Source organism: Amblyomma maculatum, chromosome 9 (genome assembly GCF_055883805.1).
Source record: "Amblyomma maculatum isolate TAMU_Amacu chromosome 9, ASM5588380v1, whole genome shotgun sequence".
NCBI lineage: Eukaryota > Metazoa > Arthropoda > Arachnida > Ixodida > Ixodidae > Amblyomma > Amblyomma maculatum.
In genome coordinates, this window is record NC_139352.1 from 115,666,638 (window position 1) to 115,684,040 (window position 17,403).

Consider the following 17,403-nt stretch of genomic DNA (forward strand, 5'->3'; position numbering starts at 1 on the left):
ATTTGTAAGGAGCAGTATGGATTTCAGCCTGAAAAATCCACGCAGGCAGCTTTGCTCGAAATCAAATATAGTTTGATAATTAATATTGAACATAGGCTTTTCACTGTTGGTGTATTTCTTGATTTTTCCAAAGCCTTCTATTCGTTTAAGCACGATATTCTACTTCATAAATTACACAGAAATAGTATTCGTGGAACGCCTCACAGGTTGCTGTAAAGCTACTTGTCCAATCGCACTCAGTACACACGACTAAACAATGCCGTATCTCAATCAGAAATAATACACTTTGGTGTTCCTCAGGGATCCATACTGGGGCCTCTTCTCTTTATATTACATATAAAGGACATAGTAAATATTTCAACTTATTCAAACATTGTTTTAACGCAGATGACCGAATATTTTTTTTTTCTGGTTTTGATCTTCGCGAACTAGAGCGTCGCTCCAACTCCTGGCTACATGAACTGATGCTTTGGCTTGCTGTGAATAAATTGAAATTGAATGTTAAGAAAACTAAATTCATACTGTTTTGTCCTAACAATAAGCCTACAGATCATCCCATTCAACTCCTGTTTAACGATACCCTGATTGAATCTGTAACCTCCTGTAAATTCCTGGGCGTATTTTTTCGTAGTGACCTAGGCTGCGGTGACCATGTAAATCATGTGCGTCTGCAGGTAGCTCGACGAATTGGTGTGTTCAAACTTATCTTCACTTCACTTCACTTTATTTCCTTAAAGGCCTCTCTTGGAGGCCTTTGGCTTGGAGGCATATGGGGTGGGTTTGCAAGCATGAGAAAATACAAGCACAAATCATTGTGTTTGAAAATAAATTTTTAAGGCATCAATAAATGAAGATTGGCATGAGAGGGCGGCGACTTCGTGGGGAAGGGCATTCCAGTCCACAATTGCTCGGGGAAAAAAAAGACCCTGAAAAAGTTTTGCTGCGAGCAACAGGCCGAGTTATCTGAAATGGATGCGAAGCGCGATGTGGTATGTGGGTGCGATGCACAATGTAAGGTGCCTGATTTAGTGAACTGTTTAGAATTTTATGCAGTAAACAAAGACTGGCAATGCGGCGACGGAGTAAAAGGTTATCAAGACTGGAATTTTCCTTTAGAGATGAAATGCTGATGGAATACGAGTATGCGTGATGCACGAAACGGATGGCGCGGTTTTGAACTGATTCGATCGCATTTGATAAGTATATCTGAGATGGGTTCCATATTGGACTGGCGTACTCAAGCTTGGATCTGATCAGTGTTTTATATGCCAAAAGTTTTACTTTTTGGGGCGCATGACGTAGGTGACGTTTTATGAAGCCTAAAGATCTGTTTGCAGATGATATGATGTTAGTTATGTGTGTACACCTGCTCGAAAGAGGCAGTCGAGGTCGCTGCATTGCGCAGCGTGGAGGGCACAGCTGGCAGGGTTGCGGGGTAGCGAAAACGCGACACGAGCGAAATCGACAAACTAAACAAACAAAGTCACCGAATCCGATCCTTTCTCCCTAAAAAAAGGTGCTCTTTATGAAATTGATGGCAAATGTAAGATGCATTAAGCTTGCAGACAAAGCAACTATTATTTCTTCTCGTCAAGAGCAGGCACTCTTTCTTATTGCGGAGGCGGGGAGCGCTAACAAGAGCTCTAGCTTTGGCAGTGTTGTATGAAACGTAATGTGTTAGGTACATATAAGCGTAGCGCCGAGCTCTGCAAACGTTTCATTTATAGTTTTACTAAGAGATAAGTGTTGGAAGGAAAATCGAGTTCCATAAGATTTGACTTGAAATTGATATCCTTCCTGGTTTTTATTACCTGTTGGAAAGTGTTCCCGTTTGTATTACGAACTATGCGTTTGCACAAATATTTTTTACTGACATGCTTGTCTCCGTGTGTAATGTTTGTGCACATTCAATTTTAAATAAATATTTCTTTTCCAGCTATCGCTGTAGCCGAATGTTTAGTTCTTTTAGGGGCGCAAGTCAGCCCAGTAAAGTTTATTGCAGTGAATTTCAAGCCACCTCATTTTTCGGTAACAGCATTGCCACCAATACGTGACTATAGGCGTGCAAGTTGATTGTACTTGTCCCGTACCTGTGTGTAAAGGCAGTGTCTCTACAACACGGATGTGGACTTTAACAGTGAACTGGTTGCTGCTCATCCTGTGTGTGTCCGCAGCCGTCGCCTTAGTCGCAGCCGGCGGCGTGGACGCCGGATCTCCTTCAGCATGGACGCCCTGTCCAGCTCGGTCATCCAGCGGCGCGATCCAGCACCGAGGTGCGCGGTCTGCATCTCAGTGGCAGTGTTCCTCTTGCTGGTGATGGTGTGCTTGCTGCTTATCCTGTGGATGTGGGGAAACTTGGAATCTTTATTCGACGACGACTTGCCGTCGGCGCCAACATTCGCGGCGCACAGTCACTCCGGGGAAGGGGGCCCGCCGAAGGCTAGGAACAAGAGCAAGGTGACGGAGCCCAGTACCACGGTGGACGAAGAAAACCGCATAGGTTAGTAAAATGAGACTCATTCACTGCGATGGGTGCACAACTTGGCTGTACCTGCGTAGTATAGAGGGAAAGTCATTTCACTAGTGAGAGGTGTATATTGGCGATTAGAACATCTTGGGCATATGGTACCGAGGTGGGCCGGTCCTTCGTATGGTCGGACGCGAACTAGCAGACGTGAGCGGTGAGATTAGGGAAATGCGGTTGGAGGGCTGCGGCGGGTGCTTTTGTTTCTCGAAATTTCCAGCATGGAAGTGCCGGTTACATCACTAAAACATAAAACACAACAAAAAAGTAAAGCTGAACACTTTGTTGCATAATACAGCGCATCACATAATATAAATGACTGCCAATGAAATAGCCGGATGAAAGCTTCCTTACAATTAAAAGTATATTAATCCGTTGCGTCGAAAGTGCCATCTTTGCTACGTTGAATAAGTTATGGGAAACCTAGAATACAGCCAAAGAGGTCCACTTAACTAGCAAACGTCCCTCACTAAGTTATGGAAACCCACTCTTTTCGCAGTGCGGATCAGCACGGTGGAATATTGCTTCATAAATTTCCGTCCTTGTCTAACGATCGGCGCGAGGGAATCGATGCATATAGCCAGCAGGCATAAACAATGAACTCATAGCTGCGGCAGCTTGATCATACGCTGCATCGTTCATTGTTTAAGCTCGTGCTGGAAATAACCTCATCATAAAACATATCTCTGGAAGCAGTCCATGATGATCGGCTATATTCTTCGCAGCGTTATGACTGCTTACCTTTTAACGGGCCGTGGCACCGTGCTCGATCATGGAAGGCGCACGATTTTAGACGGGCGCCTTCGTTCGCCAGTGCGTGACCGCTCAGTTCCGCGTTGAAGCTTGTCGCACTTGAATATTCGGTGACAGCTCTGTGACGACTGGCGGTCAACTCAGCCGGCTGCTACCAGTAGTTTTCTTTCATATATTCTTAGACTGAAATTTTCCGGGAACAAATATTGACCGCTTGCAATGTTTAATTTGGTCAAATCCTTTTATGCAGATCACTCTCATCAATTACAACAGACGTACATACGCACATCAAATCCAGAACATTTGATAGCTTACCATACTCATAAAAATCCCGAGGTACTCATTTGAATTAACTTTTAAACATTTGGAAATCATCACTTTGTCCATGCCAGTGTTCATATATACGAATAAGAATGTTCTGTAATCAACATATAAATCATACATAAAAAACTGTTACATATGAAGGTTAGATGAGCCCATTTTCTAAAAATTGCTTGTTATGCTCCCTTCTGCCCAAGAATACACTTAGGAAATTGCCTACATTGAGGTAAAATTAATAAAATATTGTGCAGTAAAGAAAGGGTTTCAATAAAAGAAATGAATGATTTTAGAAACATAGTCGTGCACCGCCCTTCAGCTGCAGCATTCAGACCTTCATGAAGTGATTGATAGTGAATGTAGGAAATGTTCGGTGAGTGTCAAAATTCTGGATAGACTTGATTATGCGATGATTTCTGAGGACGAATGTCAAAGAGGAACATATATCTTAGGAGGCCCTTAGGTAACGCTCACTGTTAAAGACCGACGTTGCCTTCACGCGAAACTACGTAAGCGCATTGTTATCGCACAATGCATGCCTGTGCACACTCTGCGGCTATCGCCTGTATGATAACCTACACTGGCTTTAAATGACTGCTTGCACGCACCCACCGTACTCAGCATGTAACTTGTTTTTAGCTTGCCAAGTAGCAGGAATAAACGTTCCTCTGATGCTTTGTTTACGCCACCTAGTTCTTAGATGTCGAACATGACATATTGGCCAGAAGGGTGGGCTTACTGCCATACGGAATCCGCAGCGTAAGGGAAGTGGCTTCTATGTGAAGAGCGTCCTCCTTCGAAGATTGCCCTGTAATGGTATTCCTGAAATCGGCACAGCGGCGACGGAAAATTCAAGTGAGTGATCAGTCACATCGGTCACATTGAAGCATTCGGTGGCAGCTCGAGCGATTGGCGCTCGTAAGAGGAAGGAGTGAAGGTTTACCTTTTGGTCAATGATGTTTTCACAGAAAAGGTTCCTATCTTTCTGTCTCATAGGCGCAAACACCCACGCACTGATCAAGTCGCTGACGGCCCCAGATGCGCTGTCTTCACGAACGTTTGAGCATCTTATCAAACTCCTGGGCGATCACCTAAAACTGCAGCCGTTCGTCATAGCAGATCATGCGAAGTTTTACAAGAGGTCGCAGTGAAGTGATGAGCCAATTGCCAAATTTGACGCAGGAAGTAGAAGAAAAGTTGGAAAGCGCTGGAACATTAAGAATGTGTTTTCTTCATAGAGGACAAAGAGATAACCTTCTACAAGGCCCTAGATAGTGCTCTGATCATTGAAAGCGTTACAAAAAGCTCGTCACTAACTTATAACAGCGTGCCAGCCGCGTCAGAAGTGAACAAAATTCGGAGCCAAAAGCAGTATTCAAAGCAGCATTCACAATGGTTAGACATGGCTGCAAACAACGCCAAAGTATAACACAATGGAATTGTCGAGGGCTCGCGAATAAAGTAGGGGAAATTAAAACAATGTTCTGATATGGCAAGTTGCATTCCTGGGCGTCCTTGCACAAGAACAATCTATTGTGTACCATCACAAAATTTGTTGGCTACCAATGTCCTTAATTTCCTGATAAACGAATAAGATGCAGCACTAGAAAAAGCTGCTATATATTAAAGACCAACATTCCCCAAGCGTCAATTGAGCAAGCTAAGTGGTGCAACAGTCAGCACGAAGTGGTTGCTGTACTAACGCGTTCAAATAAAACACCAATATTATAGTTTCAGTAGACGCACGACGAGGAAACAAGCTAATCAATTTCGGATGGCTAAAACATGTTCGTTTACCGTACCCAGGGACACCCGTACTAATAGGCGGAGAATTCAGCGCTCCACACACAGCGTTGGGATACGAGCATGGTTCAAAACAAGAGGATCAAATTCACACGGTTTGGTAGAAATGTGGTTCACCCTGCTTAATTACCCTGGTGTCGCAACGCTGCCAGCAACTCGAACACATTCTCCAGATTTGACGTGGTGGAAGAGCCCTGATACACCGGAATGGCAGGCCGAAATACATGCATGGGGCAGTGAGTACACGCAAATACATATATTTTTCAATCCGGCAACAATACAAAAATCACAAAAAATATATCCTTAACGCACTGGGATGGTGTTTGACAGGATGAGCGGATCAACGCTGTCACACCAGATACGTTGATATTGGTATTGCAAGCTGTTCTTAAGGAAAACACCGTCACTGCAGCTCTAAACGAGGATCAGCCAACTCCTGATCTTCATCTAATCCAATTATGGGCACGCAGAAAACGAGCGGAGATAGAGGCTAACCGGCACCTTGAGGATATTCAGAGAAAAATACCTGTCAATCGACTGACGGCTCGGGCATGTCGCCATGAAAAGCAACTCGCCCAACAAAAATGAACTTACTAGTGCAGTAATGTGGCCACAAAGAAAGACACAAAGCGCTCTGGAGGACTTTCAGAGCAATGGAAAAAGGTAGACAGACTAAAGATCACGCCGAGAATATTCGACTTGCCCTATAGAGAACTGCGAAGGAGTTAGTCGATCAGGTGGTAGCCCCCTTTTTTGCAAATCATGTGCAGCCGCCCGCCCTACCACCGACAAAGGTCTCGGTAGATAATTCAGGATTGAAATCGCCATTTACTACGTTGGAGCTGATATCTGCCATACAAGATTCAAGGAACAAAACAACGCCGGGACATGACGGCATCCCATAGGAAGCGTTCAAGAATTTAGAAGGAGAAGCTCTTGTTGCCGTTTTGGCTGTGATCAACGATGTATAGGGAAAAGGAGAAAATTCAAAAGAATGGAAACATTCGGTTGTCGTCCCTATTTCGAAGGCCGGAAAACCTGCAACCAGCATACAGTTATTGCGTCCTATATTATTCAAGCCTTCCATTTGCAACCTGTATGAGGTCGCCACACGGTTGTCGTGGTGACTTGAAAAAGAAAGAAGTATCATCCACGACAAATTAGATTTAGATCAAACCTTGGCACAGAAACAGTATTGGCAATATTGACTCTAGAGGTTCTGCAGGTGTCTCCTCATAGCCATATTCTGCGCACGGTGGGGGCTACAAACGTTAAAAATACCTGAATATAGCTTCCATGCCAATGGCTTGGAAACTAGGCGAAATACCAAATATAGAGTGCCTGATTTATGCTGATGACGTCACAATATGGTCAACACATAAATATCTACAGACGCTGAACCTTCAATAACGAGAAGCTTTAAACCCTTTGGACGGGCACGTACGGGATGCAGAAATGGAAATTTCGCCTCAAAAATCCAGTTACATTCACGTAGGGAACAAAACGGAAGAAGGTAATTGCAAGATAACTTCACATTAAAGATTGGTAACCACAAATTACAGGAAGTGGACGAGACGAGGGTCCTTGGTCTAGACATATGTAATTCGAGAAAAGGAACTCAATGATTCCATAATACAAAAAAGGCGGCAGCGACTACGCTACATTTGGTCAAAGGGCCCGAACTGATATAGCTAGGCGTCTTGTGCATTCACTACTTCAACCTCGGTAGGTGTACCCAGCGCAGTTCCATAGATTAACGAAACGACAGTGGGCGCAGCTATAAACGATAAATAGAAATGCAAGGCGCACCATTACGGGTTTGCCAAAACTTACACCCATTCCTGTACTTCAGGAATATGCACAGTTGAACGCTCTGAAGGAAATTATTCAACAGAGAGAAGAAACAAATTTATAGAGAAAGTATGTAAAGCCTGTTGCAGCTGTATACAATGAGGTGACGGCACAGACATAAAAAATAATCGACCCCCCTTCCTACACAACAATTACGCCTAACAAGACTACGTAGCTCCATCATAAAGCACAGCCGACAGCACGTCCAGTGGTTGACATAAGTCCCGGAACATGTATAGCTTATACAGACGCATCAGTGATTCAAAGTATTTGAAGAACGGCATTTATCAGCTCCACACATGCAGTTATTCACAAATAGGGAGTACGTAACCGACCACCCGGACTAACTTGTAATGGAGCTGTATGCTATCCGCAATGCGATGGAGGCTATAATTGCAATAGCGTCTATAATCGAAGATCGCATTTACACCGAGTCTCTAGCGGCTATTAAACAATTCAAAAGAGTTACAAAACACTAAGCGTTACCCAGGAGATACATGCTTTCAATAAGAAAATAACAAAACGCGTTCTAGTACATTGGATACAAGAAGGCGGTATAATCAAGAGTTCGACGAAACATCGTCTGGTCAGGTGGTGACATAAAGAAAAGTATAGGGTCACTGACCAAGTCAAAGTTTAATTCAAGAAAGAGCTGAAGACTGTCGAAAAGGATTTGACGAGAAATGGCTATCCAAGAAGCTTTGTTGCAAACACAAAAAAGAAACTCCTACAGCGACCGCCACCTTCTGACGTTTCCGATGCCTCTAAGCCAAAAAGAGCAAGCATCCCTTACATCTCACAGATTAGTGAAGCGCTTGGTCGGGTATTCCGAAAGTACGGCGTGCAAGTTGCCCACGTTCCAACGAGCAAACTTAGGCACGAGCTTGTCAATGTGAAAGACCCCCTTCCCCTTAAGAGATATCCTGGGGTTGTGTACAAGATTCCGTGCGCAGATTGCGACCGCAGTTAGTTCGGAGAAACAGGAAACTGGTGCAAACGGATACAGCAGCACAAAAATGATGTGGCGAAAGGACACAGTGCTACTAACGCTCTGGCCGAACATGTGCAAGAAACTGGACACGCCATCAGTTGGGACGGGGCACGTGGGCTTGCCAGAGAACGGATCGCTGCTAGACCATTGTATCTAGAGTCTTTGTTGATTCAGATCACTCATGGCACGCTCAACCGGACGCAAGGGAATCTACCATCTGATTATGCAAGATCATTACGATGCGTTTTGAAGAAGCTATAAACACATGCTTTATGTCTGGTTTCCCCATTGTGAACAAGGAAGCCGTAGGGCTTCCGAAACGTCATTTCGTGTTTATTAAACTTTGACTTGGTCAGTGACACTATACTTTTCTTTAATGTTACGCTTCCACACCAAGCCCCTAACACGAGTGCCTCGCATACAAGCCTCCCATTTGACCATTGATCCGCTTTTCCAATCTTGGTATCTATTGTAAGGAAAAGTGCTTGTACCCTTATTCCACCGCGCACTTACCCCCTCCCTCATAACCTAACGAGAATGGAGGAGGTGCCCCTTACAATGATTAAGGCTGCAGCGGCCCTTACTCTGTCGGTGACGTACCGATGGGGCTCTGAAGAGAATGCAGTGCAGAGCACATGCCTTAGGTGTCCAAGGCCAGCTGACGAGGTGGATATTCGTCATCTTTTATGGACATGCCCAGGAATGCAGCCGCCAAGAATGAGACGGCTACAAGAAGTTGAACTGTCGGATACAAAGGAGGAGCATTTACACTTGTGGCTAATTTACGATATTAAAAGCCTGAGCTTGCTCCGATTTCTTAAAGAAAATGGACTGAATGACGTCCTTTAAGTTAAAAGACAGCCTCATTCTATGCCACATGAAAAGCCTTCGAATAAAAAAAAAGCAGTCTGGGGTGGAGGCGGTGCCGCGAGGCTGTTGTCGATGTGGGCCACCCAATCACTCTAGCGAAGCGTGCCCTCATAGAGGTGATATGTGTTACAATTATAACCAAAAAGGAAATATTCAATGTGCCTGCCGTAATGGAAAGAAAACTATGCAGACGAAGCCTCGGAAGAGAGTGAAGGTGCTGACATTCGTTCGAAAGGAAGTCTGTCCCACTTCAGGAAGTCAATGTAGCTCCATTTTATGAACGTTGAAGGCTTCCTGCTGACGTTGAGCTTGAAACCGGCGCAGCGGTATCCGTCATATCATGGCACGAATTAAAGAAGTTGTTCCCATGTAGGTAACCTCAGACATCTTCAATAAATTGCGCACGTATAATGGGGCCACGGTAAAACCGAAGGGTCCAGCAAAAGTCTCGCGAACTACAGCGACAAGACCGCGGAGCTTCCTTTGTATGTCATGGATACTCCAGGGCCACAGGGCCAACACGGGGCAAGCTATTCGGATGGAATGGAAGAACATGGTGTTTTTGCAGCACCTCAGACCTTCACGAGAAATGTAAAAGCACTGAAAACTAATGATCGAGGCCCCTCTAGATATTCACTCCGAACTTCTCAAGGATGAACTGGGAACCAGCACGCAAGAGCAGGCCGTGCTTATCCTTCGATAAGGGTCGCAGCCGAAGTTCGTAAATATAAGAAGCGTTCCACTTGCTCCATAAGGTGCACTAGAAGCTGAACCTGTGAAAAGGGAGTAATAGCATCTGTTACTACGAGCGACTACGCGATGCCGCTCACACCAATAGTGAGGAGGGATGGAAGTCTCCGAATGGGGGAGGGGAGCGGGGCGTATAAGACCACCTTCAATGTCTGTCTTAAAGTAGGTTGCTATTCACTATCTCGCATAGATGACCTTTTATCAACGTTGGCCGGAGGAGAGGAGTTTTCTATCCTTGACCTCAGTACAGCCTACTAGCAAGTGGTTACGGCGGACAGCTCTTGGAAACTGCTTACGTTAAACACGCGCAAGAAATTGTACACAGTAAGTCGTCAGACTTTCGGCATTTTATATGTTCTAAGCATAATTAAAACAATGGATTGGAAGGCGTCAGTTGTTGTCTTGGCAATATTCTGGTACCAGGCAATACCAAACAAGAGCACTATACTAATTTGAAAGCAGTCTTATCAAGCGTCGGCATCGTAAATGTTCGTCTTTCTGAGAGCTGCATTATTTGGGCAATGTCATCAACGCCGATGTTGTCTGTGCATTCCTTGAGAAGGTATCGGCACTGATAAATGCGCTGGACAAAATAACTGCAAAGTAGAGTTCTGGGCTAGTTGGTAATACATGATAAGTGGGAGGCTTAGCGCGGAACCGACAAGGACAGGAGAGGTACACAGGACGAGCGCTAACTTACAACTGAAGATTGGAAGGGAAAAAGTACAAACTCGAGGAAACAATATGTGCGCATGCTCTATAAAGCCCTGAATTTGCATGACTGGGAAGATAATTCAAGATAATCTAGGGCCACCCAAAGGCAGATAAAACAGAATAGAGACGAAATACCGGAAGCATACAAAAACTTACACAGCATTTAAAAACGATGATTCCTTTTTCAACAGAACAACCGACCAACCGACGTTTCACTTACGCACTTATCGGTTCCTAATCTATGGATGAATGGCGCCTCAAGAAGCTCTCTTGCTAATTGCACCTTAGACCGACCAAGAACTTTTGTTTGCGCCTATATAGGCCAGACTGGCCGATGTCTAAATGAGCGCTTAAGGGAACATGCTGCATCGTTTAAATCGTCCCAATCTAATAACCTGCCTAGGCATTGTTTAAGTTGCAAATGCCATCCACTTTTCGGGCAAAAAAAAGTTCTTGGTCGGTCTAAGGTGCAATTAGCAAGAGAGCTTCTTGAGGCGTCATTCATCCATAGATTAGGAACCGATAAGTGCGTAAGTGAAACGTCGGTTGTTCTGTTGAAAAAGGAATCATCGTTTTTAAATGCTGTGTAAGTTTTTGTATGCTTCCGGTATTTCGTCTCTATTCTGTTTTATCTGCCTTTGGGTGGCCCTAGATTATCTTGAATTATCTTCCCAGTCATGCAAATTCAGGGCTTTATAGAGCATGCGCACATATTGTTTCCTCGAGTTTGTACTTTTTCCCTTCCAATATTCAGTTGTAAGTTAGCGCTCGTCCTGTGTACCTCTCCTGTCCTTGTCTGTTCCGCGCTAAGCCTCTCACTTATCATGTAAAATAACTGCAGTTATTCTTTTGGGTGGTTAAATAATACGGCAAGTTTGTTATACGGCATGCGACTCTGGCACAACCATTTTACAGGCTACTGGAACAAATAACGGCATGGGCGGGTGACGATTCTTGTCAGTTTACTTTCAACGATATAAAAGCAGCTTTGCTCCGTCTCCAGTTCTGCCCATTATAATACAAAACGGCAGCTTCAATTCACCCACGACGAATCGCAGTATGACATAGGCGCAGTTGCTTCTATGAGAATGCCAAATGAATTATCCCCGCACACTATCCTCTGCCGAAAATGACTACAGTCAGGTCGATAAAGAAGCCCTTGCACTTTTATTCGGCGCAAAAAACGTCCATTGCTACGTGTACGGAAAATTCCTCACGCTTGTGATTGACCATAAATCACTCGAAGCAATTTTCGGCCCGAAAACGCATTCCCGCGATGGCAGCTGCGCGCTTGCGATGATGTGCAGTGACGTCTAACCCTACAACTACGCAATACAGTTCAAGGAAGCAGTTTGCCTATCACTGTTGCCGAACAACGGTAATGAAAACGAAACAGCAGAAGAAAGCGAGAACTTCTATTCGCTTCGTTTCAAAACATTACCCATCACAGGGTACGGTATCGCGCGGGAAATCAGGCCTGACCCATTGCTAAGCAAGGTACTAGAGTTCACAAATGTTGGCTGGCCGTCACACGTCACTGAAAAGGACATGGAACCTTTCTTCAAAAAGCGTTTGCAACTAGTGCACCGAAAGTATTTTGTACGGCATGAGAGTAGTCGTGCCTCCAAAACGCCGGGATTTCTTACTTGAAGAACCATATCAGTGTCACACATTTATTGTAAGAAGCAGAGCTCGCGAGGAGCCATATGTGGTGGGCGTGAATTCACACAGACTTGAAACAATACGTTAATGTCATGCGTTTCAGCAGCAACACATCGAACGAGCACGTTCTCCGCTATGTCCTACTGCTGACTCACTTATGGTCTGATGTGTATGTTATGTTATGTTGTATAACACAATCCAATGTATCCAATACCTGTTCTTTGTTACGGCGTGCCTGAGACCATTATGATCAACAACAGACCACAGTTCGTTTCAGAAAAGCGTTTGTAGTAGAATTCAGGAGTTTCATAAAATGATTCAGTGGTCGTCGTATCTTGAGTACAGCGTACCATCCAAGCACTAATGGCCTAGCGAAGAGACTTGTGGAGTCAGTGAAGTCTGCATTGCGGAAAGGATGACCTGAAAACTCCTTGCACACCACCTTGAAGACGTTCCTGCAGACGTACCTCAACACGCCACATGAGATTACGAGAGAAACACCATCAAAACCTTTTCTTAGGTAGGCGATTACGCCCAAGGCTAGACGCACCAAAGCCTTCTGTCGGAACAAGAGTGGCGCACGAACAAGAATAGCTTGCCAACACGGTGCGACGCAAAGCGCATGAGTGATCTTTCAAAATCGATGATAAGGTCCTCGTCTGTCACTACAAAGGTTCTGAGAACGAGTTCCTGGCTCGATCATCCAGCAGTCCCGCCCTGTTTCATTAAGGTCCAAATTAGGACGAATCGTGAGTGCACATCTGGCGTCGTCATCAAGACTAGAAAACGCACAGTGTCATCAGTCCAAAGCCAACTACGTGGACTACTTTTATCCTCATTTTCGACGTCCTGAGAGCGACGCCGAGTTACTTCCAGCTGCAGCCTCTGCGGTAACCAACGACTCTCCGAGGGAATGGCGTTACTCGTTCAGGTACAGGTGACTTCCTGGCAGATATCAAGCCACAGTTTTATTTGCATTGTTTAATGTAGCGAAATGACTTTGCCTTTTAGCAGGAAGATATGTGTGCTCGAAACCACGTTAGCATATGGTTAACGCACACTACACGCCCGTGTGCACTTTCTGGCTATCGCGTATGCGCTAACCTGTGGCGTCTGTAAAAGGCCACTGACACGGTCTCATCGCGCTCAGTATGTAACTGCTTTAGCATGCAGGAAAAAAATGTTCCTATGATGCTCCGTCTACGCCGCTAAGCTCTTGAATGCCGGACATGACAACCGGGAATCTGTTTTCTTGAATATGAAACGTTTATTTGGCCGCATTATTGAACACAACTGCTCTATGTGTATAGACTTTATTGACCTGACTCCCATTATTTTCTTTCGTTTTGTCAGATGCCACGCATCACAAGACTTCCGCCACCGCTGGGGGCCGCAGACTCCACGTACCCTCGGAGAGACGACGTCGCCACCACAACAGCACAGAACTTGCCGGCGATATGTGCCTCTACACAAATCAGACTGATGGCGACATGAATAACTACCATATTGATGGAGATGACCGGGCGTCTCTTACTCGCCACCGAATCCATCGCTGCGACGTGCTGATCCGGTGCTGCTACTCCCTCCAAGACGATATGAGCCTTCAAATAGACACTTCTCGGTCAATGCCCCAGACAGCAGACGTTGCATATCACCGAATATTCACTTCGAAGCAACTGTACTACTACGACTCTCACCGTAAACCTCAGGTGGTGCTCTTTGCAGTTCGCGTATGGAGTACGACTTTCCGGAAACTATTGGGAACTGGCGGAGTGCATGCTAGGAGCTTGTTCGTTGGTAACGTGCTACGTGTGGCGCGATCCAGCCATTTTGCTGGCGTTCGACTCTGGTGGTGGGAGACTGATAGCGTCAATATTTTCCGGCCAGGCTTCCTCGAAACAGTCCAGGATCTGACCGCGGCTCTGAGGAAGGGCAACCACACTCTGGGGCTTTTCTTGCCTTACGCCGACCATCTTCATCCAGCAGTGTACTCGAAGAGATTGAAACTTCTGGAGGGTGTCTTCAGGACACCTCATTCCTTGGTGCTGTATCCCACAATGAGGTCTCTGCTCCCTAAGAGCCTCAGTAAATGGACGTCGCCTTCTCAAATCGCAGCCATCTCTGGAAGCGAGCATACCGTGGAGACTTCATCAAGAGCTTCGGTCTGCTACTTGTTCTTATCACCGACTGCCATATCAGTCGTCCTTCCCGACTCTTCCCTCTCCTGCAACGACGCGGAGAAAAGTGTCACGAAAAAACCGACATTCTTGAGCCGTAAGGATCTCTCCAGGCTCTGCCGTTCCTGGGAGTCGTCGTGGGAGATGACGTCGCACCGCTTCCACAACATCGCATGCCGCATCAAAACACGTGATGGCAGTGGCAGTGGGAACAAGGAGGCGGTCGTCATTCAAACCCCGCTTCAGGCGTGGATGTTTCGAAGAGCAGTGCTCGCCCATGCCCGCTCGTCCTGCTTTGGCTTCGTCAATGGTGATAGGGGTTTCCCGCGTGCCTGCTGGTCGACGCCATTTTTATCGGCCAACCCTTGATGAATCCGATGATATCCTAGAAAGTTTGTGCCCGAAGCAAGAAATGAAAAGTACTCATATTTAAAAAGAAGAAAGTGCGTCTAAAGTCTAGTGGGCCATACGAAAATATCGCGTTGTATGTCTCGATAGCTTCGCAGTTTGCTTTGCGCTTATTTATTTCTTGCAAAGATAGTGCCCGTGACTTAAAATGGCGAACTGCACTCTTTGTAAAGACCTAATAGCACTGCTAGGTAGTGTTATTCTGCTATGAACGTTAAATATCTTTTTCTGGTGAACTATTTCGTACCTCGAAAAAAATGACCGATGCAAACGTTAGCCGTCACTGTAAATATACATTCTTGAGAAGCCCTCCATGCACACTAGAGTTTGCATTACCTGCCTCGCTTGGAAAGATTTAGCCTTAATATATGTTTGGACGGTAAGGATATGCTACACTCAGCTCTCTCATCTGCAAGATGTACTTCCTCTTGAAGTAAACTGTAGAACGAATACGCTTGTACATATCTGAACTCGCTTATTCTCGCGTATGTTATGTGTGCTGTAAGATAACAATTTTACAGAACACGAGGTGCATAGCCGATATGCGTAAGGCATGGGCATGACCTTGTGATATCATATTGCTCTCTGCCCCATGGCACATACGCAGCCTGCTTCAATACTTATGTGTAGTGAAGCCCATATTTCGAAGCAAGCAGATATTGGAAGATCATTGCTTATTTAACAGCTACCGTGGGTAAGAAGGTCTACACACAGCTGTGCGTCATTAGGAAGGCCTAATGTCTGCAGACCGGATAGAGTTGCTCACACAGTAACCGATAAATACTTTGCCTTTTGTTAGAATGTACAGGTTCGGAGACAGAGAGAATGAGCGCGGCATTCACCTACAAATGCATTGGGCATTCCCTAAAACACAGTCTTTGTCTACCAGCAAACGCACCGAAGGACACTGCTACCTTGCGCGTGATCACACAGCTTACACATACAAATGAAATATGGCTTAGTTCTGCTATGCCTGGATATACGTAGCGAAGTGCAGTGACTACATCGGGATCAGAAGTTAATTTCTTCAGTCTTCTGTGCTGTTTGCCAGCAGCTAAACACTCCTTGGCTTCCATGTCGAGTGCATCTAAGTTCACCGGCGTTCTGTAATTCGTTTACAGGAAAGGAAAGGCGCAGCATCTGTCACTCGCGCCCCAGTCGAAAAAAACTACAGAACATTTTCTGATGCTACGACAGAATTTCACTGCGGTGCTTGACGGGAAACCTGTTGTGACAACAGAACATTCTGTAGTAACATCAGACATTTCTGTAGTTACATACAGAAAAGTGCTGCAGAACTACAGACAACAGAAATATACTACAGAAAAACTACAGAACTACCGAAAAATCGGATGGTTACGACAGAACTACAGGATATTTTGTCGTATTTTTGACAAAGTTCTGTAGTATTTTTTTACTGGGGCGGAAGTCAAGAAGCGCCGCCCGGTGGTTTTAGGGCGCACTCGTTCCCGCTTGGTCCTTATCACTGACGGCAAATGGGTGACGTCACATCCTTAACGTCAACATAATTGAGTGACTTAGCTATTTTAGTCTTTGGTACTTTCAAACTGCGCACTAGTCGCAGTATCTGTCACTCGCGGAATCCCGGTATCATCTTCACGGTAGACAAGCGGAATTATGAAGAGCGTTTCACGACCCGGGGCGTAAAAAAAGGACAAACTCTGCTTACTTAAACTTGTCCATGTCTAAAGTTGTCAGGATGCTTAATACGATCCCGCCATATCCCTAGCCCGATAATGCACCATTATGAAAACATCAAAATTCTAGATACGGCAAAACGGCATCAGCTTGGAGGTTCTGCACGTGCGGCATACACACTCCTCACCAAAGCGCACTGCTCCCGTAACACGGATTTGGACGATCTCGGTGGCTCGGCATGCCTGTCGATCACACGGCTTTTCCAACAACTGAACAGACCCACCAACACAAATAGATCGTAAGGCACGACAGAATTTTTTTCAGGAGGCATTGCATGCGGTGAAGTCTCGGATATCCTTCACAAGATATGGAACTGCAAAGACTCGCAATTACAGAAATATAAAGCTCGAGCACTCCGCCAAGAAGAGTGGGAGGCAGAGCTGGCCCACACGGGTCTCTCTGAGCAGCGCAGCCTGCTCACCAGGGCCTGGGAGGCAGCCCAAGCCAATGGTGTCCTGGACTGAGGAAACCACCCACGCTGTTTCGTAAACAATTAAAGTTTACTCTCTCTCTCTCTCTCTCTTAGGAGGCAAAAGTTTAATAGTGCATGGGGTAATTTTAAAATCCTTTTTTATGAGTTCCTATAGTTTTCCCATGCAATAAAGAAAAAAATTCACGATCCGGGGCCTAGTACAGCGGTAAAGCGCTTGGCTGGGGATTCAAGAGATGGAGGTTCGATTCCCGGATGGAGACTATTGTTTTTGAATGAGGAGGAGTCGCACACCTCTTAAGCGTTGCTAAACAACCCCGGCAGAGCTTAGCGACAGGCTACGCAGCTGGCCTTGGCTGTGACGTCACTCCGTCGCGTTATACGGCATACGCGAAGCTCGGCTCTGACAATCGTAGGGCTGCTCCTGGCCCGT

The 17,403-nt window shown here is 45.5% G+C and overlaps 1 protein-coding gene across 2 annotated transcripts; it reads left to right on the forward strand.

Moving 5' to 3' along the window:
* Window positions 1–2,180: 2,180 nt before the first annotated feature.
* On the forward strand, window positions 2,181–15,568 carry LOC146180205 (uncharacterized). Of its 2 annotated transcripts, none has more exons than XM_084579943.1 (2): window positions 2,181–2,500; window positions 13,590–15,568. In XM_084579943.1, the coding sequence occupies exons 1-2, from the start codon at window positions 2,224–2,226 to the stop codon at window positions 14,780–14,782; spliced, it is 1,470 nt and encodes a 489-aa protein (XP_084436069.1). In that variant the 5' UTR covers window positions 2,181–2,223; the 3' UTR covers window positions 14,783–15,568. The 2 variants fall into 2 exon arrangements, 1 of the variants encoding a protein (XP_084436069.1); XR_014700963.1 differs by lacking the exon at window positions 2,181–2,500 and adding an exon at window positions 4,312–4,450.
* The last annotated feature ends 1,835 nt before the right edge of the window (window positions 15,569–17,403 follow it).

Bases quoted from the DNA above. Each gene is read 5' to 3' on its own strand.
- LOC146180205 (XM_084579943.1), top strand. From the start codon at position 2,224: ATGGACGCCCTGTCCAGCTCGGTCATCCAGCGGCGCGATCCAGCACCG. The intron at 2,501-13,589 runs GTTAGTAAAATG...TCGTTTTGTCAG, and splicing joins GGACGAAGAAAACCGCATAG to ATGCCACGCATCACAAGACT.